Consider the following 23,016-nt stretch of genomic DNA (forward strand, 5'->3'; position numbering starts at 1 on the left):
GACTCTTGTTTCCGTTGCTGCAAGCAGGCATTAAGATAACGTGTGGTGGGGGCGCCTTGCTTCTCTGGACCCTCTGTCTGGTAGAAGCGGAGTGAGTTGGCCTCGGTTCCAGAGGTGGGGGGGTCGTGGCAGGGGAGCAGGTTGGGGAAGAGGGGCTCGGGGCTCCCGTCCCTTTGCCCTGCACGGTTCCTGCTGTCTCTCCAGCCCAGTTGTACAGCGATGGGCCTGTGTCTGGGTTTGCCTCTCTGGCTTGGAGAGGGCTCCGAGGTAGGGCAGGCTGCGGCTCTGGGTGTCTAGCTCCTGCTGCAGGGGGAGAGCCTCCAGAAGGAAGGCCAGGCTTTGGAGACAGTTTAGTTAGGTTAGAACCAGCTGCGTGTCCTTGCTGAGGCCCTTTCAGTGTCTGGTGAGGTCAAAGGCTTTGCCTGCCTCGGGGCAAGCAGCCGTGGGGACTGGGTTACTTGGCCTGTCAGGACCAAACTCGTGTTCTTTATTAGGGCTCATGGATGGAGGAGAAGGCAACGCTGGTTTCCAGAAAATGGGGGGGCTGACCCGAGTGGGAGCAGCACCCCCGTGTGGCGTCTGCTGTCCCAGAGCCCTTCCTCCTGCTGCTGCTGCCTCGCAGGCGTTATTTGCCTCATCTCACAGAGCTGTGCTCCCCTCAAAACTCATCTCCTCTGCTTGGTGCGGGGCCTGTGGCTAACAGCTTCACTGGCCACCAGCGAGGCGTGCAGGGGAGCACCCCTGCTGCTGCCATAGGCCCCGAGCATGCAGGTGGGAACAAGATGCCCTAAAAACACGTGTACCGTGCTCCCGAGAGAGCCCTTCTGCGGGAGCGAGCGTGTCTTGGCTCCCACGGGCTCCTCTGCCAAAGAAGTTCGAGGTCTCTCCTCCGTCGAGAGAGGAAATCCCCCCGGATCCTGTCCTGGGAGGGCGGGAGAGCGAACCCCATCGTTCCCTAGCGACGTAGGTGACGAATCCTGTTAACTCGGTCGTGTTGGGGAGTTGCTTGTCTGTATGATTTTGCAATGGAGTCGAGGTGAGTTCAAGCATCCCAGGAGCTTTTTTTCCCCCCTTAAATTCGTGGGAGGGCGATGCCGAGGGCCCCCCGTGGTGTGACCCCTGCCCACTGGCCCAGGGCGTCGAGCACATTCCAGTGTACACAGCCCCCCGCCTTCACCCCAATAAAGTCTTGTCAAAGGCACCGGCTCAGGCTCTGGGTCCCGCGGGAGCCGGCGGCGGGGTCAGCCCCGTCCCTCCGCCCCGCGGGGCGGGCCGGGGCGGGGCGAGGACGGCGGCGGCGGCGGGACGGGACGGGACGGCGGAGCGGCGGAGCCGAGGTGAGCGGCGGCCGGGATGGGGCCGGGGCCCCGGGCGGGCGGGGGGGACCCTCAGGCAGCCCCTGCCCTCGGGAGGTCCGCGGGGCTGGGCCGGGGGCGGCCGGGCCCGCAGGGACCCCAGCCGGGGGGGCGAGGGGAAGGGGCTGCGCTGCCCCGGCCGCTCTGGGGCCAGGCCGGGGCCGCGGTGGGGGGCTCGCAGGGGGGGCGCGGGGAATGAGCTGCAGGCGGGAGAGCAGGAGAACCCCCTCAGCCCTGAGGCCGGCGTTGCACAAGGCTGTGGGGTGCGTGGGTGGGCCGGGGGCCGGGGCCGGGGCCGGTGGTCTGCGCCGCTGTGGGAGCCCCTGGAGCAGCTGGGCCTGGTGGGACGCTCTCGCGTCCCCGAATCCTGCTGCGGCTCCTTGGGCGGCTGCAGGGGCAGAAGGCGCTTGGCCCCAGGCTGCCGCTGCCGTCCCCGACGCCTCTCAGGGAGCCTGGGAACAGCGCTGGCCTGGCTGGACCCCGCTCCGCGGCGGGACCTTGTTTACTCCAGCTTGCTGACACGGTCTCACCACGGCCCCTTCGGCCGCTGCCAAAAGACCTGAGGAATTTGGCAGCCCCAGAAGGTCTCCAGCTGCTGGGCCAAAGGGCCGCCCGCTCTCCCACCCCTCCGGTGGCCCTGTGAGCCCGCAGCCCTCCTCAGGCACCGGGCAGGGGCTGCAGCTGGGCAGATCCCTCGGCCGAGTGCCGCAGGCAGCGTGGAGACCAGGCAGCAGCAGGGCAGTGCTGCCCAGAGGCTTTTTCGGTTCATTCCTCGTGTGTTTGGGTTTGCCATGTGGTTTTATGTTGGCGTGCGCGAGGCTGCAGCGGACAGGGTGCCGTGCGGGGTGATGGAGCCGCGGGTTTGTGTGACAAGGTGGCCAGAAAGGAGAAGAGGGATGGCCATTTTGGAGAGGCGAGGCTCACCCCTGCCCCTCTCCAAACACACGTCTTAGTGATGGGTTCGTGCCAGGGACCAGATCCGAGACCCACCAAACCCATTCTGTGCCACGGTCCCTGAGCTGTTGTTAGCAGGAGCTGCAGATGCTCCCCATTGAGCTGAGACGAGCTTCTGGCCTGCAGATGAGAAGCCATCGTTTGGTACGAGAGGGCTTTGAGGGGTAAGTCTCCATCGTGCAACCTTGTGACGGGTCCTGGAGCTCAGTGGCAGTGGTTTCCCTGTCCGTGCTGTGGTGGCCGGAGGCACGTGCTGATGCTGGGCTTGGTGCTCGAGCAGTGGTTGGGACCATGCACAATGTCGCCGGCCCTCGGAGCTGGCTCATTTCAGGGAGCGTCGGGTGCAGGAGAGCAGAGCTGTGCGCCCTCCCCGGCCCGAGCACGCGGCGGGCATCCCCCAGCCCGCGGAGCCCGAGGCGCGATGCCGGCCGGGCTGCAGCGTCGGCCGGAGCGCAGCTGTGCCGCGGCGGTGCGGGAGCGCTTCCCGGGAGCGCTGAGATCAGCGGGTGCGGCCGGGATTCCTCGGCTCCCGCCGGAGATGTCTGGCAGCTGATTTACGGGGATGTTTTTGCCAGGAGCGTTGCGTCGTCCCAGCAACGGCGGTGCAGCCCCCGCCGCCCCTCGCCTGGGTGGGATGGGGCCGGCTGGGTCTCCCCTGCTCGGTGTGGGGCGGCTGCAGGCTCGGAGGCAGCGGCCGGGAGCAGGCTCCTCGATCCCCTCTGGCTTTGTGCTGGAGATGAGCTCCCCGTTCCCAGCTGCCGGTGGAAGGGCCGGCTGTTTACCGGGGCAGAGGGTGTGGGAAGGGGTAAGTGCGCCCTAAGCGCGTTAGCAGATGGGGAGCGAGCAGGCAGCCAAGTTGGACGGAGGCTGCGATGCTGCGCGGTGCTCGGCCGCTCCGGCTTCCTCCGTGACTCACCCGGCCGTGGGCGGGGAGGAAAGGCCATGCCGTGGGATGCCGTAGGGCTGCCCCTTGCGCGCTGCATCCCAGGCAGGCCTGGGGGTGCGTGGCAGAGTGTGCCAGGCTGCGCTCCGGTGCATCGGCGCGGCCCTTCGCAAGCGTGGGCTGGCCGTGCCCTGGTTGTGCCCTGGCTGGCGGCACACAGTGCGGCTCTGGGGTCTGCTGGCACCCAGCCATGCTGACGGGGTGCGAGGCAGGTCGTGCCGTGCCTGGGTCGGGTCTCGGTGGGCAGCAGGAGGTTGGGCAGGAGCCCGTGTGGGCTGGAGGCAGGCTGGCGGGTCGCAGCCGGTGGGCAGCGGGGTGCAGGGGCTCCCCGGGAGCATGGTGGTGGCAGGGCAGGGTGTCGGCGTGCAGCCTGCCCGGTGTCAGCGGGGGCCCCGTGGCGGCAGGGCTGGGCGTCCTCCCAGGTGAGGCCTCTGCCTGCACCGGGAGAAGAAAGGGGCTTTTGTCCTCCAGGAGGCTGGGACCGAGTGGGCAGCCCTGTGCACGGGGGGCACGGGGGCCGTGGGCTGTTGGGCGGTAACCGAGCCCGACCCCTTGGCATTTGCTGCCTTCGCCGCTTCCCACGGCGGGAACAAGCGGCGCGTTCTGCAGGCGGTGGCGGGAGAAGAAAGGCCGCCTTGTCCGCCCCAGCGGTGGGGCGCCGGCCGGGGCGGCCGTGCTCCCGCCCCGCATTCCTCCGGCAGAGCCAGCTGGAGAGGGGCTGCACCCCCCGAGGGACGGGCTGGGGGGACGGCAGGCGTCTCCTGCGCGGTGAGGAGCCAGGTGAGGGGCTCCGCTGGGGCGGAGGGCGATGCCGGGGGCCATCAGTGGGCAGGGTGGGCATGGGGGAGCAGCCAGATGCCAGGGTCCCCCCCCAGCCCATGAGCAGGCAGGGCTGCCTGTGGAGCAGGGGGCGCCGGGTAGAGCGAGTTCTGGCAGCAGATGGGCAGGAGTGGGGACGGATCCCCTGGCTGGGGGGACCGGGGGTGCCCCGGCGATGCTCACCCAGCGGAGCCATGCTGGGAAGGGGTTAACGCCGGCACAGGATCCCACCCTGGCCCCGCTCCCTTCCTATGCAGCAGCCCGGCCCCTCCTGGCTTTTCCTCCTTCCCGGACATTGTGGTGGGGCCTGGGTGCAGGCGAGGGGCAGGGGCTCCGCCGGGCTGTGGGGTCTCCAGATGCTGGGAAGCGCAGCCCCCCTGCGCCTGGCAGACATGGGCACGCTGCCGCGGAGGGTCCCGCTTGGGACCCGGGTCAGGACGGAGTGGCAGGTAAGGGAAAGGGGGAGTCCAGCACTGGGGAGCTGCTCGGGGGGTACCGCGTCTCTGCTTCGCCTTGTCCCAGCCGAGCTGCCCCCATCCCACGCGGGATGGCCACAGTCCCCACCGAGCCCTTGCGGTGGGGCGGCCAGCCCCGGTGTCACACGGAGCCATCCGGGCTCCGTCCCAGCCCTGGATCCCACGCCTGGTGTTTTCCAGTATTTCATTTTTTCCACAGTGTGTAATAGCCACCCGCTCGCCCCCGCAGCTGAGCCCGGCGCTGGCCGAGCCGGGGGGGTCCATGGCCCAGGGGACGCCGGAGCTGGCGGGACCACAGGGGATGCTGCCGGGAGCTGAGCCCCGGGCTCCTCCTGGTGCCCCTGGCTGCCCCAGGACCGGGGTCTTTAACGGGGGTGGGACTGCTCCCCGGTTCGACTGCCCCAGACTGCCCAGGAAGGGTTAAGCCACGTCTGGCCAGGCCTGGGCGGAAGGGAGGGACGTGGGGAGCAGCAGACGGTAAATTTAGTAACCCCGGAGCATCCCGGGCTGTGACGGTGGCGTGAGCGCTGGGTGACGGAAATCGTTCCTCCCCCGGCTGCCTCCTGCCCATGCGGAGAGCGGCAGCGCGGGGCTGTTCGGGCCGGCAGCAGCCGTGCCAGCCGGGCAGGGCGCAGGCAGGGACGCGGCACGCTCAGCCGGGCTTGTGCACCCTGAGGTGCTGCTGCTGCCCGGCTCTGCAGGAGCAAAGGTGCGTGCTGCGGGCTGTGCACGGGCAGGCAGGTGTTGCTGGGACAGGTGGGTGCTGTGCTCACGTGTCCTTGTCCAGCAGCGGCCATCGGGGTCCGGCTGCCCGTCGCTCTTGGCGTTCAGGGTGTGCGTTTCCTACGCCACCTCCCCAGAGCCGAGCCAGCGTGCCGGCTCCTTCTGGCACCGTGTCCCGTCCTGACGCTTGGCGCGTGCGGGTTTCCAGGGCATGTGCCTCGCCGGGCAGGGATGCGCGCTGGCCTCGGGCAGCTGCTGCGGGGCTGGAGACGGGAGCTCGGGAGGGGAGTCTCCTTGCTGGCACACGCCGGTTTGGGGTGGGGTGGGGTTTGCACGGCTCGTGCTCAGGCTGCCAGGCGTGCAGGCTGCCGGCAGGGATGTGCGGGAGGAATACAGCAGCACCGTGCCCAGCGTGGTCGCCTCTGCTGACATCCTCTGTTTCTCCTGGCAGCAGCCCATGCCCGAGAGCACCCGGCGTCTCCGAGCGGGCACCATGGAGGCACCCGGCAGGATCCCAGCCAGCCCGGCCCGCAGAGTCCAGACCATCATCCAGGTGAGTGCTTGTGGCCGCAGGAACTCCGTGCGGAAGCGTGGGGATGCGTCCGGGAGCCCTTCTCCTGCACAGCCAGCCCCGCCACGGGCGGCCGGCGCTGCCCTCTGGCCCCTCCTCATGCCAGTCTGATTACAGGCTCGGTGGCAAAGCCAGTTGAGCTAAGTGGCTGGCAGCTCGGATCCTCTTAGACACAGCCCAAGCCCCAGGGATCATCTCCTGCTCCCTCGGCATCTCACCTCCGCTCTCCGGAGCGGGCAGCATGGGCAGGAGGGAGCCCTCAGCTCCTGCATCCCGCTGCCGGACCATCCTGCCTGCATGCGGCTGTGCCTGGGCATCGCTCCCTGCCTGCGTGCGCGGCTGTTTCGGAGCAGCCCGAGCCCGGTGGGCAGCGCAGGGGAGCTGTGAGCATCCTTCCCCTCTCCTCCTGCAGAACAGCCCCCTGGACCTGATCGACACGGGCAAGGGGCTGAAGGTGCAGACGGAGAAGCCGCACTTGGTGAGCCTGGGCAGCGGCCGGCTCAGCACCGCCATCACGCTCCTGCCCCTGGAGGAAGGTGGGTGCCGGCTGCCGGGGGGTCCCCGCGGGCACGCCGGCAGCAGGGACGCTGAGCCGCCTGCCCTCTCTGCCGACAGGGAGGACCACCATCGGCACGGCCGCGAGGGACATCGTCCTGCAGGGCCCCGGGCTGGCGCCCCAGCACTGCTACATCGAGAACGCCCGGGGGACGCTGACCCTGCACCCCTGCGGCAACGCCTGCGCCATCGACGGCGTGCCGCTCCGGCGGCCCACGCGCCTCACCCAAGGTAGGACGGGCTGGTCCCCTCCGGAGCGGGACCCCGCGTTCGCAGGCGCGGTTGTGCCGTCGGTTTGCGGATCCCCCCAGCGCTCGCGCGTCCCCTCTGCGCTGCTCCTGCCTCTGTGCCAGGAGCCGGCACCGTTTGGGCACCGGCTGTGCCGCGTGCCCGGGGCCTGCGCAGCGCACGAGGTCGGGAGGGAGAGAGGCACCCCGGCGGGAGGGTGCCGGGCAGGGCTCGGTCCCCGCCATCGCGCCCCTTCCCCAGGCGGTGTGGGGCTGAGCGGGGTTTGGGAGGGGAGAAAACAGCTGGGGTGTCCCGGGGCACCGCTGCCGGGGTGCCGAGGGGACGGGACCTGCTGCCCGCCCCCGACACGGCCGCACCGGGGGGAGCCGCGGGTCCCTCCGCGCACGGCCCTATCACGCTTCCCGCGGAGGACCCTCGGCCGGGCAGGGTGAGGCCCGGCCCGCCCCGTCCCCGCCCGCCCGTCGCCCCTCCCCGCCCGCCCGTCGCCCCTCCCCGGGGGCGGTGCGCCGGCGCTGCCCGGGCGGCGGCGGCGGCGCGGTGAGTGCGGCGGGGCCAGGCGTGTCCGCGCCGGGGTGCGGGGTGGGAGCGCTCCCCGTCCCCCTGCGGCTGCAGAGCCCCGTGCCCCCCGGGCGGCCGCCCCCCCGCGCCTTCCCCCGGCCCTCCCCGGGGAGCGGGGACCCCACCCGCGTGGGCGCCGCCGCGAGGTCCCCGCGGGGGACAATGGGGCCACGGGGGCCGCCGGAGAAGGGGCGCGACGGCTGCGGGGGGTGAGAGCCGTGGTGTGCCGGGGCCAGCCGAGCCCCCGGCTCCGCTGCCTGGGTGGCGGCGGGCAGGGGCACCGCGGGGCAGGGGCACAGCGGGCCGAGCTGCGGGGCTGCGAGGCGGGCGCGGGGGGGGTACCCCGCTTTGCCCCGGCGGTGCACGGCTCTGCCGGGCAAGGCACAGGTTGGTGGTGCCCCGAACCGGGGGAGCGGCTGGGCTGGAGGAGCCATGGCCGGGCCAGGTGCTGGCGTCGCCGCCTGGCAAGCAGGATGCTCTGGGCGAGCTGGGGTGCTCCCCGCCGGGGACCACGACTCCTGCCCTCCCCGGCATCGGGCGAGGAAGCTGGGCACCCACGGCGGCGATGGCATTGGTCTGTACGGCCTCTCGCTCGCCTTGCCGTGAGCCTGGGCTGCCAGGCTCCAAAAAACGTGTCCCCTCCGGCGAGGGATTTTCAGCTGCGGCTGTCGGTGCGGAGCGAGCCTCTCCCCGGGGCCCTGGCAGGCGCTTCAAAGCGGGGTGTGTCTGCAGCACGGAGCCTTCCAGCCGCTCCCCGCTGCCGGCACACGGCCCCGCTCCCCTTCCCGAGCCGTGCCTCTCCCCGTCGGCCCCTCGGCAGCCATCCCCCAGGAGGGCTGCTGCTCTGGGCTAAGACAAGGTGCTTTGCGGCCGGGGACAGGAGCTGTCTTGTCTGCAGCTGGCAGCCACGCAGGCCTTGGAGCGCGGCCAGCTCCCCCGCGGCAGCTCGGCCCCGGCGGGGACCCCAGCTGTGCCTGCGCTGCCCGCAGCTGCTGGGGGTGACCTGGATTTCAGCCGCCCCTAAGCCGCTGCTGACGGCAGGAGCCCGCTCCCCTCCTGGGGACGCGTCGCGGGGCCGGGCAGCACCCGGCTGCCTGCCTGCGCTGGTCTGGCACAGCCAGTGCCGGCTGCTGAGCCCTCTCCCCTCTCTCCTCAGGGTGCACCATCTGCCTGGGCCAGGCCACCTTCCTCCGCTTCAACCACCCTGCCGAGGCCAAGTGGATGAAGAGCATGATCCCGGCGGGGAGCAGGAGCCCGGCGACTCTCTACGGGCTGTCAGCAGGTAGGTGAGCCCCCCTTGTCCCAGGTGGGACGCTGGGGACGCCGGGGCACTGCCCGTCCCACGCCGCCAGCCTTCCCGGCACGCGATGCTCTCCCAGCCCTGTCCTGCCCAGGCTGCTGTGCTCGGCAGCGGGGCTCGTGCTCGGCCACGGATGTGCCGGCCGTTGACTCGGCACGGCAGCTGCGCTGGTGTTTGTTAATGATTAATATCGCCTTGGATGAGGGTAATTGCAAGGGCGGTGATGCAGGGCTCCTGCCTCTGCCCACCCTGGCCATGGCAGAGGCATTGCCATCGGCCCGTGCCAGGGATGCAGCATGCGCGGGGCCCCCCCGGCTGCCTTGGAACCGATGTTTACGTGCTGGAGCGGCCAGGCAGAGGCTGCGAAGGCCGTTTCCCCGGCTGCAGTCCTCCATCTCGCCAGCTGCTTATCTTGCTGTGTCTGCCTGTCTGTGAGGCTGATGGGACGAGTGCCTGCGCAGAGGTCCGGCGCTGCACCCGGCTCCCGGGGGTGTCTGAACCCTCAGCAGCGGTCCCTGGGCTGGCAGCCCTTCTCCCTGCCCCGACCGGCACGTCCTGGCACAGGGAGAGGAGCTTGGCAGCCTCCTCGTGCCACGTGTGTGCCGGGAAGGCAGCGGCGCCCTGCAGCTGGGGGACGGGAGGAGGGACGTGGGGAGGTGTCGTGGCCGCGGAGCATCCTGTGACTGCGGAGCGTCCCGTGGCCGCTGTCCCAGGACTCTCTGCCCTGCGGGACTGGGTGGATCGCACGGGCAGGGCTGCAGCACATCTCTCTGGGTGCGGAGGTGCTGCTGGCTGCTGCGGGGGAGCCGCTGGGTGCCAGGGGGTGACGCAGCCCGGGTGGCATGCCGTCCTGGCCGGGCTCCGCGCCTGCCACTATTAGCTCGTCCCCTGAGTGACAGGCACATCGGTGCTGCGCCGGGAGGACGGGGCAGGCCCAGCCGAGGGCGCGGGGAGGACGCGGGCGACGTGGCGGTGGGTCCAGATGCGCCGTGGGTCTGCGCTTGGTGGCTTTTGGCCGTCGCGTCTCTGCCCCCTCACTGGGGTGCCGGAGCGTGCCAGGGACGAGCGGTGGGCACCGGCGGCTGGCGTGGGCAGCCGCTCCCCAGGGAGCGGGGCCGGGAGCTGCCCGCGGCGCAGGGATGTCGGAGCAGGCGGCTGGGCTGCGCTATCAGGTTTCTGTCTCCGTGGTGATGGGGCCGGCGGGATGCAGGCCTCCTCCCTGGCCCGGCGCGGGAACGGTGGCGTTGGCGTGAGGGGGAGAGGAGCTGCGACCCGGCGCTGGCTCTGCCGGGCTGCGGGGAGGGCTGGTGCAGGGCTGCTCCCTGAGACCCCAGCCCGGGAGGGGCTGTGAGGGGGTCCTCCCACACTGATGCCTGCTCCCATGTCTCCCTGCAGAGCCCGAGGCCCTGGTGAACGGCGGCCGCCAGCCGGCTGAGCGTGGGTGTCCCAGCCACAGCTCCCTCGTCAGCTCCATCGAGAAGGACCTGCAGGACATCATGGACTCGCTGGTGCTGGAGGAGCCGGTGTCCCCCTCTGGCAAGAAGCCACCCACCCGCGGCCGGTCCCCGCTCTCCTCTGTGGTGAATGGGGGCGGGCATTGCCTCCTGTCCCCCCCGCACAGCCCCGGGGCCGCCTCGGGGGGCTCCAGCTACGAGAATGCCTCCCCCCCCTTCTCCCCGCTCTCCTCCCCAGCCAGCAGCGGTGGCTACACCAGCCCCTCGCCCAGCAGCCAGGAGCAGGGTCCAGCCGTGCCCCCCCTCGTCCCCCTCCGCTCCTCCAGCTACAACCATGCTGTGCAGCCACCCCCCCAGCGCCCGCCCCCCCCACCCGGTGGGGGTCCCGGTGAGCCGTGGCCAGCTGAGAGGCTCGGGGACCACCGGGCAGGCAGCCCCCGGCTGACCCCCAGGGCGGCACCGCGGCCGCGGGCAGCCCTGCAGGAGCGGCCCCCCAGCCCCTTCAGGGACCCCCCGGCCCCCAGCCGGCAGCCCGCCGGCAGGGCAGTCCCAGAGGCCCGGCTGCAGCCCCCCGAGAGCCCGCGGGCGGCCCGGAGGAACATGGAGAGCATGCGGGAGCTGCCCCCCCTGAGCCCCTCCTTGTCACGCCGGGCCGCCAGCCCCCGGGCAGCCCCTGACGCCCCCTCCCCGCAGCCCCGGCTGGGCAGGGAGGTGCCCGGCAGTCCCCGCGCCAGGCGCAAGGGCCTGGAGGAGCCAAGGGGTGCTGGGAGCCCCTCGCCCCCACTGCCGGCGGAGACCCCCCCACGCCGCCCCAGCTTCGGCACCTGCCTGAGCCCGGTGTACGGGCTGGGCTCCCCGGCCATGCCCTCGCCCCGGCAGAGCCCCCGCGCCCCCAGGAAGCCCTTGGGGGACCCACGGCCGCCGGCGGGGCTGCGGGAGCGCAAGAACAGCATCACCGAGATCAGCGACAACGAGGACGAGCTGCTGGAGTACCACCGGCGGCAGCGGCAGGAGCGGGTGCGGGAGCAGGAGATGGAGCGCCTGGTGAGACCCGGGGCCCGGGGGGTGCGGGACCGTGTTCCACCGTGGGATGCCCTCTTTGCAAATGCCTTTTGGCTTTTGCTGCTTTAAAACCCGGCCCTTGCCTCTCGGGGATTTGCTGCAGCTGCCAGGCTGCCGGCTTATCTGGGGGATTACGGCCAGGAGCGGCCGTCGGCACATGGCCGCTCTCCGGGAGCACAAAGCCCCTGGCTCGCAGCAGCCCGGGGAAGCCCGCGGGGTCGGCACAGCTCCGTGGGGCTGCGGCTGGAGTTGTGCCGCCCCGGCTTTGCAAAACCGTCCACGTCTCGTCCGGCCCTGCCAGGGCCGCGTCTGCCGGCGACGGGGCCGTGGCTTTGTGGGCACTGCATCTATATTTAGGGTGGATGGAGTTTTTATAGAGCCGGCAGCTGCCTGGGTGGGGTTTGCCCCGTGCATCTGCCGGCCCCGGGGGCTGCGCCGCCGGAGCCCTGTTTGCTCAGCCCTGACTCACGCCCGGCGCGGGCGGCCTGAGTCACCGCCTGGAAATAGCGGAGCTGCTCGGCCGCCGGCGCGGCCGCCTGTAATTAGCCTGTCCCCTCTCCCGGCACGTTGCATGCCTGGCTCCGGGGTGGGCTGCGTCGGGCTTTGCCATGTCCCCAGCCCGTGGGCAGGGCGAGGAGCAAGCCTGCATCCCGGTGCCCACCGTTGGCACGGGGCCCTGCGGGTGCTGGTGGCGGCATGTGCCGGGACGGGCACCGCACTGACTGTTCTTCCCTGCAGGAGCGGCAGCGGCTGGAGACCATCCTGAACCTCTGTGCCGAGTACACCAAGACAGACGGCACCGAGCCGGGCGACGTGCACCAGCTCCTGGCTGGCGAGGCGGATGCTGGCCGGCGCGTGCCCAGGGGTGCCGTGGCTCTGGGCCACGCCACCAAAGAGCTGCGGCAGAGGGAGAGCCTGGAGAGGTCAGACGAGGAGAACCTGAAGGAGGAGTGCAGCAGCACGGAGAGCACCCACCACGAGGTGAGGGGACGGCCGTGCCATGCCGTGCCACACCACACCGTGCTGCGCCATGCCAACCTGTCCTCCCCACAGCACGAAGAGCTGGCAGGCCCCCGGGCCAAGGAGGCGCAGCGGCTGGAGGAGGAGCGCGCCGGCGTGCTTGGCCGCCTGGACCAGCTGAAGGGCCGCCTCAAGGAGCTGGAGCAGCAGCTGCAGGAGACGTCGCGAGAGGTGAGGGGACGGGGCACCCCAACGGGTCCCCCGCGGCTCGCTGCCCTCGCCAGCCAGCGCCCGGTCCCGTGGGCACGAGCTGGATCCGGCCGGGGCAGCCGTCCTGACGTGGCCGTGCCCGCGCAGGCGGAGATGGAGCGGGCGCTGCTGCAGGGCGAGCGGGAGGCGGAGGCGGCGCGGCTGCGGCAGGAGCAGGAGGCGGCGCAGCAGCTGCAGGAGAAGCTCTCCAGCCTGGACGCCAGCATCCGGAAGGAGCGGGACAAGGTGAGCCCCGGGCAGGGCTCCCCTGGCGTGGGCTGCGCGGTGCCCACCCCAGTGCTGGCAGCCTGCGTCACGCTGCCCCGTGCTGCGGCGTTCCCCTGGGGACACGTTCTGTCCCCGGGCTCTGTGAAGGCATTGAGGAGCATCTCCTCTGGGTTCGCGTTGTGGAGGCGTCTGTCTGTCCGTCTGCCTGGGACTGGTCCCGCAGCCCTGCCCAAGGAGGGCAGAACTGACGTTTGGGGTGCGTTTCGGCCGCCGGCCGCCGCGCCGGCGGGGTCTGGCAGGGCGGCTGCGTGGCGCGGAGCTTTGCCGGATGGCTGCTGCCTGCAGCAGGCAGTGCCGGCCCCGGGGTGGGGGCATCAGTGCTCCCCTCTCCCTGCCTTTGCCGGGGGGCTGTGTCTTGTGGCGAGTCCCCCCGCTCTGCTGCCCGTCGGGGCGTCTTGACGCACGATGGCGGCCGCCGCCGTAGCGCTCAGCTTGGTGGAGGTGGCCGGGAAGTTGCTGCGGGTGTTCCACTGGGCTCGGTGGCTGAGGACGGGGTCCCAGCCCCCTTCCCCTGGAGTCCTCTTTGGTGCAGTTGCTGCCGTGCCTGAAGGCACCCGTGCCACTGTGTGTGTGGCACGCTCGTCCTGGCTGCTGGTTGCCAGCTGTCCCACAGCCTCGCGGTCAGCATGGCACGGCTCTGGGCGAGCTGTGCCTGGGGCCTGCCGGCAGCTCTGTGGTGCCATGATGGCATCCCTGGGGGTCTCGCCGGCCCCGTGGCCAGAGGTGCCTGGGCTGTTCAGTTGCCCGTGGCCAGGCAGAGCTGCCCTCTGCGCCTGCCAGCCGTGCGCCCATGGTGTTTATGGGTTTTGTTCTGGTTTTGGTCTTCCAGCCCTTTGCAGGCGTCGTCTTTAGGTGGGGGCAGCGTCGTGCAGAGCCAGGAGAGGAGCACAGGGCAGTCCCCCTCCCAGCCTCTCTGCTGGCCTAACCACCCCCTGTCCTAACCAGCCTGCACTAATTGCACTAACGGTGCCTGCTCTGAAGTCTGCCAGCACCTCTGACATCGCTGCATGCCTGGGAGTCCCCCGGGCCCCCTGCAGCCCCTGTCCCAGGGCGTCTGTCTGTGCCAGCCCTGTCTCCCCCCGGCGTGTCCCCCCGTGTCCCCCTGCGTGGATCCCCATGTCCCCGTGCTGCCTCAGCATGGAGCAGCCTGCGTTTCCCAACACCTAGCCCCCTATGGGGTTGCCAGACCTGTGGGAGGTGATCCCCTGCGCCAGCCCCGTGTCGCTGTCCTCCGTCGTGCTGCTCCTGTGGCCATGAAGGGAGGACTGGGGATGCTTCTCCCTCCTTCTGGGGCCGGGAGCAAGCGTCTGCTCTGCCGCTGACTCGGTGCAGCCCGAGCAGCTCTGGCAGCAGGGTTGGACCTCAGTCCCCCATTTCCACTGCCGTCCCGCAGGCCGCCGTCTCCTGATGGAGAGGGGTGGTCTGTGGTCCCCCAGCCTGCATACAGGACCTGCTGTGCTTAATTGGGAGCATCCCAGGTGGCGAGCATCAATTAACAAAGCTAGTTAGCGCTTGTTCGGAAGGTGCACATGGTGCAGCTGTTTGCAGGATCAGGGTGACTTTACCCATGCTGTGAGCATCGATCTTGCTCCTGTAAGTGGGTCTTTTGGCACGGAAACGCGAGGCTGAGGTCGAGGGCTGCCATAACCCCTCTAACACCACCCAGCCTGGGTCCCCGTGCCTGCTGCTCTCTCCATCCCTCTGTAGATGCCGTGATGCTCGTCCCCACGGGCACCCTCTTTCTCCAGCTGAGCCCCTCTCTAACTCCGCAGCCCCTGCATGGCGCCGATTTGAGAAGTGTGTTTTCTCTCTCTTTTTTCTCCTTTTTCTTTTCTTTTTCTTTTTTTTTTTTTGGTTTTGTCTCGTTCTCCCCTGATTCAGGAAAGGGCAAAGGTTGATGCTGAAAGGAAGGAGCTAGAGCAACTCCGGGTGCTTTACCATGAGTCGAAGAGCCACCTTGCTAAGTGCCCCGAGTCAATGCGGGAGCCGTTGCGGGAGCAGATGCGAAGGGTCAGTGTCTCCCCCCACCCCTCCCGGACCGTGGCCCAGCTCCCTGCGCTCCAGCTTAGGCCAGCTCTTCCCCGCCAGCCGGGGCTGCACTGGGAGCGTCGCACCCGGGCTGGAGGCGGCAGGCGCCGGGCTCCGCCGTCCTGGTAAGCTTGCCGCTCGCCCGGGCCCGGGGCGCGGTGCTGGCTCGGCAGAGCGCGGGGCTGCCCCTGCCGCGGAGCCACCGTGCTCCTCTGGACCGGGCGGGGTGCGAGCCCGGACCCTGCCCCGCAGCGGAGGGCAGGCTGGGGAGCCTCGGGGACCGCCCGGTCCTCCTGTGTCTGCTTCCAGCTATTTCCCGTGAGCGTTTATGTATGCGGTGCTGTCGGTTTGGGTCACTGCCGGTCCGCAGCATTTTTCCCCATTATCTGGTATTTTCCGGTGGTGGCCGACCCTCCACAGCCCGTGGCCGGCGCCTGCCCGGTCCTCACCGTGCAGATAAACCTGCCTTGCTGCAGCCTGCTCGGGGCAGCACCCCCGTGTTGTTGGATGCAGGTCCCGGCGTGCGGTGGGCAGGGCTGGCGATGGGCTGGTTCCGGTGCACGGGAGCCCTCGGGAGCCCTCGGTAGCCACCGTGCTGGTGGTGCTGTGCCGTGCCACAGTGGCGACGGCTGCCCTGCTGCTGGAGCAGGGTGAAACGCATCCCCGCGGGGAGCACGGTGCGGTTGCTGCCGGGGCGGCACCGGCAGACCTGAGCTGAGTGCTGCCGTGTGCGGTCGGTGCCCGAAGGCTGGGAGGACGCGCAGGTGTTTGTCGTGGGGGCTCTGCGCCCGTCAGCTCGGTGACGCGGGGCCGTGTGCTGCTGGTTACTCCAGCACGTGGCGTTTTGGCGCCCGGCAGGGCACGGTGCCGGCCTGAGCGCGGTTCCACGGGGGCAGCCAGTCTCCGAGGGCTGTGTGAAGCCCCCGGCCGCGGCGAGCTCCTCGTCTCACAGGGGTGGCGGCTCTGACCTGGCCGGTGCCCGGCGCCTCCATCGCCTCCTTCAGCCAGGCAGAGGCTGTCGGTGTCTCCCATGTCGCTGGTGCTGAGCAGGAGGGAAGGCTGCCCGTCTGCACAGGGCACCGGCAGCAGGCTTTGCCACGGGTTCCCGTTCCTGGCCAGCACCAGCGGGACGTGGGGGCATGGCAGGAGGCTTCTCTGCGGGAGACCTGCCTGCGGGCTGCCGAGGTGCCCGTCCAGAGGGAGTGATCCGCCGTGCCCTTGTGTGTCCGAAGGAGGCGGAGGCGCTGGAGACGGAGGCCAAGCTGTTTGAGGACCTGGAGTTCCAGCAGCTGGAGCGGGAGAGCCGCCTCGAGGAGGAGCGCGAGGCCCGGGGCCAGCAGCTCCTGCAGAGCCGGGCCGAGTGCCACCGCAGCATCGCCCGCAGGAAGGTAGGGGCGGAGGGGGGCAGCGGGTGCGGCGTGGCCAGGCTGTGCCCTGCGGCCCCGGGTGAGCCCTGCGGCTTTCTGGCAGCCAGCTCACCCCTGCTGCCCGCTCCCCAGGAGCGGGTGGCTGCCCTGGATGCCCAGGCTGCCCAGGTCCGGCTGCAGAGCGCCCAGGAGGCCGAGCGCCTGGCCAGGGAGAGGAACGGCGTCCTGCAGCTCCTGCAGAAGGTAATGCAGCGATCGGGGGGTTGATGTGCACTCCCTGACCCTGGGGGTGCCCGAGGCAGGGGGTGAGGTCGCACTGGCTCTTGCTGAGGTGCTGACAGTCGGGGTGAGCACGGGGTGCCAGTTACCATCAGCTGTCTCTGCTCTCTCTGTCACCCCGCAATCAGGAGAAGGAGAAGCTCGTGTCTCTGGAGAGGCGATACCAGCTCATCACAGGTGGCAGGAGCTTCCCCAAAATGTCCTCAGCTCTCAGAGAGGTAAGTGGGGAGAGGGGGTTATGGTCCCTAGGGTTTCTCTCGTGCCACCCCAAGCTGCTGTTGCCAGCGGGGATGAGCCTGGTGCACCGCAAGCTCTGCTCTGCAGGCAGCTCCCAAGTGCCTTCCGGCTGGAGCTGGGTGCTCCCGGCCACTCAGAGCCTCTTCACGGGCTGCAGAGACCATTGCCAGGTTGGGAGGGAGGGAAATGCCACAGAGCTGGGCTTGAGAGCAGCAGCATCTTCCCTGCCAGGCTGCTCGGGTGCGGCAGGAGCCCCAGAGCAGTCCGGGCTTCTAGCAGGCAGCTCGGCAAGGGCTGCGAGTGCCCGTGAGGGAAGGGCTCAGCGCGGCTGCAGAGCAGCCGGGGCAGGCACTGCCTGGCGTCCCGTCCTTGCCAGAGAGCAGACACGGGGCTGTCTTGGTGCCGGTACGGGGGACTCCTTCCAATTTGTGTCCAAAGGCTTTTAGGTGGGATTGGTCCCCCCACTGCCTTGCTCATGGCTCTGAACGGGGAGCCAGAGCCACGATGCCCTCGGGGACCCGCTGCTGGGGAGAGGGGCAGGGTGGCAGAGTCCCCTTGTGCCTGGCCGCAGTGGGGCTCCTGCTGCTGCCACCGTGCTGCCTGGGCCCGCCTTGCCTACGTGGTCTTTACCCTCCAACAGGAGACCCTCCATATCTCAGAGCCTTATGAGCTGTTGGAGGGAACTAAGCCCCTGAGCCCCCTGCCAGCAGCGGCTGCCTCCTTAGCTTCTCCTGCCTCCCGCTCCTACCCCAAGGCACAAGAGGTAACAGGACTAACTGCACGTGCTTGCTTGCTTGCCCCCTCCTCGGCCGAGCCGCCCCCAGACCCCTTACGCAGACTAACCTCACCTCGGGGCAGCAGGACGTTCCCCGCAGCAGCACGCTGAGGTGCCACGGCTGGGGCAGTTCTCAGCTCTCCAGCGGCTGCGCTCATTAACACTCAGACCCCGATTTCACTCTGCACCCACCGGGCATCCTGGGTCCTGCCACTGGCCTCGGTGTTAGCCCCAGCACAGCACCGTGTGGCACAGGCATCCCTGTGCTTCCCCCTTGCCCACCTCTTACCCGCTGGCTGGGCACCTCCTGACACCACCCTTTAGGCTCCTACTAGCCTGGCTTCCCCAAAAAAGAGAGCAAGTCCCCGGCTTTAGTGTGTTTGGTTCAGAAGGGGTGAGGAAGTGGATTTTAAGCTGGCTCGGAGCAGCTCGAGGTGCCTCATCCAGTGCTGTCGCACCGGGGAGGGCTTGTGGCTGGGGCCCCCGGGGGGACCCCGAGATCTGGGTGATGGGAACGGCGGAAGGCGCTGGGGCCTCGGCAGGGCAGGCTGCAGCCCTCTGTCCCCAGCCTGCGCCCAGCAGAGCTGCGCCCGAGGCGGGAGCTCGGGCAGCCCCCGGCCGTGCGGTGCCGTGCACCGGGGCAGCCGCGGGCAGGAGGGCAGCGGGGCAGGGAAGGGCTGGGCAGGCGGCCGCGGGGCATGTGCATGCAGGGAGGTTTGCTCCCGCTGTGCAGTCAGCACCGCGGTGCCAGCGCATGGGTCTAACTCTCCTCCTTCTCCCCCGCCGTGGATTTCTAGGAGTACATGAGGCTGTCTGACGTTTTCAGGTTCTGCAGCAATGCGCACGGCCCCAGCCCGGACACTAAAGCTTCTGCTGCTGGCCCTGCTGCCGCTCAGCGCTCTTTCTTGCTTGCTGTACCTCCCGCAGCCGATGAGGTACCCGCTCCAGAGCATGCTCGGGTTTGCTCCCTTGGGTTGCCGCCCGCATCCCGGGCAGCGAGGATGCTGCAGGCCCCGTGGCCTCCCCGTGTGCCCTGGTGCTTGGAGCTCACCTCTCTCTGGGGCTGGGGGACTTGTCTGGCTGCAGCTGAGCAGGGAGCAGAGGCTGGAGCCACCTGGTCTCCTGACAGGGGAGCACTTCTCGCCTGCTGCGGACGGGCTTTGCCCTCGGGGGTGGCGGCAGCGGGGCTGGGGAGCAGAGCGGGTGCCCAGCGGGGTGGGAGGGTGGCCCTTTGCCTGTTGGACCCAGTCCTGGCTGCCAGCCCCAGGCGAGGAGGATGCAGAGCAGGCAGGGACCTGACCCGGTGCCCAGCACCGGGGCAGTGGGTAGGACCAGCTGCCCTTCCTCCTGGGGACATGGCACCCTCTTGGGCTCTAGAGCCACCCGCTCATTCCCCACTGCCTGCTTGCCATTGCTTGGACCCTCTTCTCCCAGTTTAATCTGCTTCTCTCTGCCCAGTACGTGACCGTTGAGCAGCTCTCGGGCATCCTGGGCGGCCTCCGCGCCCCTGCTGCTTCCCCGCTGGGCTGCGCCCCTCCGACTCCTTCATCCTCAGGCTGTGCCGCTCCTCCTCCTCCTCTTCCGTCTCTCTCTTCTCCTTCCATCTCCGCAAAGGTTCGTGCCCCGTTTTCCTCCCTCCGCCTCTGCGCTCTCCCCGGGAGGTGATGGGGATGCAGGGGAAGGGGTGAGCTGCGGCTGAGGCCGAGCAGCAGCCCGGGCTCTCGCCAGCCTGCCCACCCCTCGCTGCCCAGCCTGCTGCTTCACTGCCTGCCTGAGCCCTGCCCAGCCCGCGGTGCAGGGCAGGGGGTCTTGGTGCCCTCCCGGCGCTTACATCGGTTCTCGCTGGCCCCGTGAGCAGCCAGGGGTGCCGGAGCTGCCAGGGCTCGGGGGGTGAGCAGGATCCCCAGGGGCCTGCAGGTCCCGCTCTGGGGGGGCGGCGCAGGTGCAGGCAGGGATGCTCCGACCTCTCTATCTCTCTGCGTCTGTCCATCTCGCTGCGTTTCGTCCTACCTCCTTTCTCACTCGGCGTCTCTCTCCAGATGGGGCAGCAGCTGCCGGGGGGCCCCGTGTGGCTCCCGGCTCTTGATTTAGAGAAGTGGTACCAGGAGGTCATGGCTGGCTTTGAGACTTCCTCCTCCTCTGTCTCTCCTCCTTCTTCCCCTCCTCCGCTTCCAGCTAAAGTTCACTCCTCTCATAAGCCTCTCCAGGTAATCCTGGCTCCCTGCCCCTGGGGCTCGGGCTTCGGGGCTGCCGGCCGTGGCAGGAGCGGGGCAGCACCGGGACGTTCCTGCCGGCTCCGCACCCTGGGCGCTGCCAGGCACCCGGCTGCCGCAGCGGGCAGGGGCAGAGCAGACCCACAGCGGGCAGCACGCCTGGGGCCGGCAGCCGCTGCCTCCTCTTGCCCGCACCCCTGCCAAGACAGCACCGACGCAGGGGCAGGGTCTGGGGAGGGAATGCTCAGCCCTGTCAACGGCAGAGCCATCTGTCCAGGGGGGCTTTTGCAGCCCCCCTGTGCCCCTCTCACCTCTGTGTCTCTGTTCCCAGGTCTATCGTACCAAAACGGAGGGTGATGCTGGTGCCCTCACCCCTCGGATGAAGAGCGGGACCCCCTCGTCCTCACAGCTCAACCTCTCGGTGCTGGGTCGCAGCCCCTCGCCCAAGGTACGGCTGCCGCGGGGAGCTGGGCGTCGCGCAGCCCTGGACACCCCGGCTGTGGCTCCTGCACGCCCGGTGCCAGCCCCCTTCCCCGTCCCCGCAGCTGACCGCCTGCCGTCCTGCCCAGGGCCCCCCCAGCCCGGCGGGCAGCCTGCCCCGCAACCTGGCGGCCACGCTGCAGGACATCGAGACCAAGCGCCAGCTGGCCCTGCAGCAGAAGGGTAAGCTCCGGCTCTGCGGGCTGGCAGGGCTTGGGGAGGCGCTTCCCCCGCCGCCGCTCGGGCGAGGGAGAGGGGAGCCCGGCCGAGCGCGGCAGCGGCTGTGCTCCGGTGGGATGCAGTGCCTCTCTCACGGTCTCTCGCTTTCCCCTCCTCTCCCTCCCGACCCCTCTGCCCGACGGCGTGTCTCCAGCCGAGCCGCTCCCAGCAGAGCCCTTGCAGACGGGCGATCTACCAGGTAGAGACGTGGGGCGGCTTGGGCTGCCCAGAGCAGCCTGGAGGCAGCAGCATGGCTGTTTGCTGGCACCTTCTGCCATGCACAGGCGGGGCGTGACCAGCCCAGGACCCCGCGTGCCTCTTGGCGTCCGCTTAGGGACAGCCCTGTGCATCTCTAACCCACTAATGCTTTGCCCAGCCTGCTCCCGCCAGCCTGGCGCATGTGCCCCCCCAGCTGCCCGAGTCCCCTCCTCCTGCCCGGACACATGCTGCTTGCCGTGCTCGACCGGGAGTTGTGACAGCGGCTCCCACCTCTGCGCCCACCATCCCTCCCCAGCTCCAGCAGCACCTGCCGCGTCTTCTCCTGCCCGCGCTGTCCCCTCGCCCGCCACGGTGCGGCTCTGGGCGCGGTGCACTCAGGTGTCGTCGTTTCTCGTGGCGCAGGTCAGCAGGTGATCGAGGAGCAGAAGCGGCGGCTGGCAGAGCTGAAGCAGAAAGCGGCCGCCGAGGCTCAGTCCCAGTGGGAAGCCCTGCACGGGCAGCCCCCCTTCCCTGCCGCCTTCCCTGGGCTCGTGCATCACTCCATCCTCCACCACCACCGCCCCCACGGCGTCGGGCCCCGGGCCGAGGAGCTGGACCACGCGTACGACACCCTCAGCCTGGAGAGCTCGGACAGCGTGGAGACCAGCATTTCCACCGGCAACAACTCTGCCTGCTCGCCCGACAACTTCTCCAGGTAATCCCGGGGCTGGCTCCCGCGGCCGGAGGGACAGCCGCTCTGCCGGCCACGGTGCTGGCTCCAGGTCCTTCTGCTGGGATGGCAGCTGCGGCTGTCTTGCAGTGCCAGCGGGATGGAGGCGGGGAAGATGGAGGAGATGGAGAAGATGCTGAAGGAGGCGCAGGCGGAGAAGTCGCGTCTGATGGAGTGCCGGGTGAGTGGGGACACGGGCACTGTGGCTGGCCGGGGAGCGGGTCCCCAGTCCCCAGGGCTGAGCTCCCACGTGTGCCGTCAGGAGCGGGAGATGGAGCTGCGGCAGCAGGCGCTGGAGGACGAGCGCCGGCGCCGGGAGCAGCTGGAACGCCGGCTGCAGGACGAGACCGCGCGGCGGCAGAAGCTGGTGGAGAAGGAGGTCAAGCTGCGGGAGAAGCACTTCTCACAGGTACGGGGCGGGCTGTCCCCTCCGGCACGGGGTCTCCTCTGCCAGCTCGGCCACCGAGGCAGACCCAGCTCCCCGCAGGTGTTCCAGGGTCCCGGCAGGGAGACGTGGCTCTTGGTGCTGCCAGCGGGCTTTGCAGGGCTGTGTTGCTTTTCCAGGCTCGTCCCCTGACGCGGTACCTGCCCATCCGTAAGGAGGATTTTGACCTGCGGCTGCACATCGAGTCCTCGGGCCACAGCGTGGACACCTGCTACCACGTCATCCTGACGGAGAAGATGTGCAAGGGCTACCTGGTCAAGATGGGTGGCAAGATCAAGTCTTGGAAGAAGCGCTGGTTTGTCTTTGACCGCATGAAGCGCACCCTCTCCTACTACGTGGGTGAGTCGCTGCGCTGCTCCATGCCCCGTGCCGTTGTCCCCTCCCCGTGCCGTTGTCCCCTCCCCGTGCCGTTGTCCCCTCCCCGTGCCGTTGTCCCCTCCCCTTGCCATCGCCTGCAGCACCACAGTCATCACCGGTTCCTTCCCTTGGGCAGATAAACACGAGACGAAGCTGAAGGGCGTTATCTACTTCCAAGCCATCGAAGAGGTTTACTACGACCATCTCCGCAGCGCAGCAAAGGTGAGAGTCGGGCCCTGGTGTGCGCCGGGACCCCCCAGCATCGCTTGCTGTCCCCCCGCGTCACCCTTGGCCGCACAGGCAGGAGGCAGAGGGGCGGCACAGGCCGGGGATGCTCCCGGAGTGGTTTGTTACCCCTAATGGCGCCAGCTCCTCGTCGTGCCGCGGGCTGGACCCCAGGGCTGAGCTTTGTGGGTGGGCGAAGGGGGGGCACGCTGCTGTGTGGAGGGGGCCAGTGTGCTGACCCTCCTCTCCTCTCCTCCGCAGAGCCCCAACCCTGCGCTCACCTTCTGCGTCAAGACCCACGACCGCCTCTACTACATGGTGGCCCCCTCGGCCGAGGCCATGCGCATCTGGATGGACGTCATCGTCACCGGGGCCGAGGGGTACACCCAGTTCATGAACTGACGGGGGTGCTGCGCGCCCCGAGCCGCCAGCGTGACAGACTCCTGAGCAGCCCGAGGAGGAGGATCCCGGGGGCCGCGGCCCCGCTGCGCCCCGTGCCCAGGGCTGTGAGCGCCGCAGGGAGCAGCCAGGCTGTGCCCAGCGCCGGGCGGCACCGAGGGGCGCCTGCTCCGCAGAGGGGGCGATTCTTTTTGTATGTTGACTTTTTAAAAACGAAGTAAGTTTACGGAAATGTATCAAAGCGCTGAAACATAAAGAGCTGCCAAAGAGCCGCCGGTGCCGGAGCTTTGTGCGGGGGGACGCTGGAGAGTGGGGAGGGGGCGATGGGGTCGGGTTTGGTGGCGACGATTCGCGGCTCGTCCGCCAGGCGGCGCGCGCCGGCAAGATTTGGGCCGCATGTGGGTTGGGCGCCGTAAGGTTGCGCGCGCATGCGTGCGTATGACGCCACTGCTCACGGCTCTCCCGCCTCCTTTTTTGCCCCGCCTCTGGCGGCTTCGGCCAATAGGAGCGAAGCTCTCGGCCTGCCCGCTTCCGGCTTCCCCTGACGT

The 23,016-nt window shown here is 69.6% G+C and overlaps 1 protein-coding gene across 22 annotated transcripts; it reads left to right on the forward strand.

The window, feature by feature from the left end:
• The first annotated feature begins 1 nt into the window (after position 1).
• PHLDB1 (pleckstrin homology like domain family B member 1) lies at positions 2-22,737 on the forward strand. 22 transcript variants are annotated; one of them, XM_068418431.1, is made up of 27 exons: positions 2-91; positions 495-1,337; positions 5,722-5,823; positions 6,254-6,377; positions 6,457-6,627; positions 8,360-8,485; positions 9,899-11,001; positions 11,758-12,000; positions 12,073-12,210; positions 12,337-12,474; positions 14,398-14,526; positions 15,777-15,932; positions 16,044-16,154; positions 16,319-16,408; positions 17,068-17,190; positions 18,000-18,137; positions 18,661-18,816; positions 19,242-19,409; positions 19,747-19,863; positions 19,940-20,078; positions 20,269-20,313; positions 20,736-21,027; positions 21,133-21,223; positions 21,305-21,451; positions 21,607-21,826; positions 21,981-22,066; positions 22,331-22,737. In XM_068418431.1, the coding sequence occupies exons 2-27, from the start codon at positions 1,092-1,094 to the stop codon at positions 22,469-22,471; spliced, it is 4,740 nt and encodes a 1,579-aa protein (XP_068274532.1). In that variant the 5' UTR covers positions 2-91; positions 495-1,091; the 3' UTR covers positions 22,472-22,737. The 22 variants fall into 22 exon arrangements, with proteins under 22 accessions (XP_068274532.1, XP_068274536.1, XP_068274537.1 ...); XM_068418435.1 differs by lacking the exon at positions 2-91 and having other exon boundaries at positions 134-1,337; positions 19,961-20,078; XM_068418436.1 differs by lacking the exon at positions 2-91 and having other exon boundaries at positions 134-1,337; positions 19,985-20,078.
• Positions 22,738-23,016: the final 279 nt, after the last annotated feature.

The sequence above is a fragment of the Nyctibius grandis genome, chromosome 25, assembly GCF_013368605.1.
Source record: "Nyctibius grandis isolate bNycGra1 chromosome 25, bNycGra1.pri, whole genome shotgun sequence".
Taxonomy (NCBI): domain Eukaryota; kingdom Metazoa; phylum Chordata; class Aves; order Nyctibiiformes; family Nyctibiidae; genus Nyctibius; species Nyctibius grandis.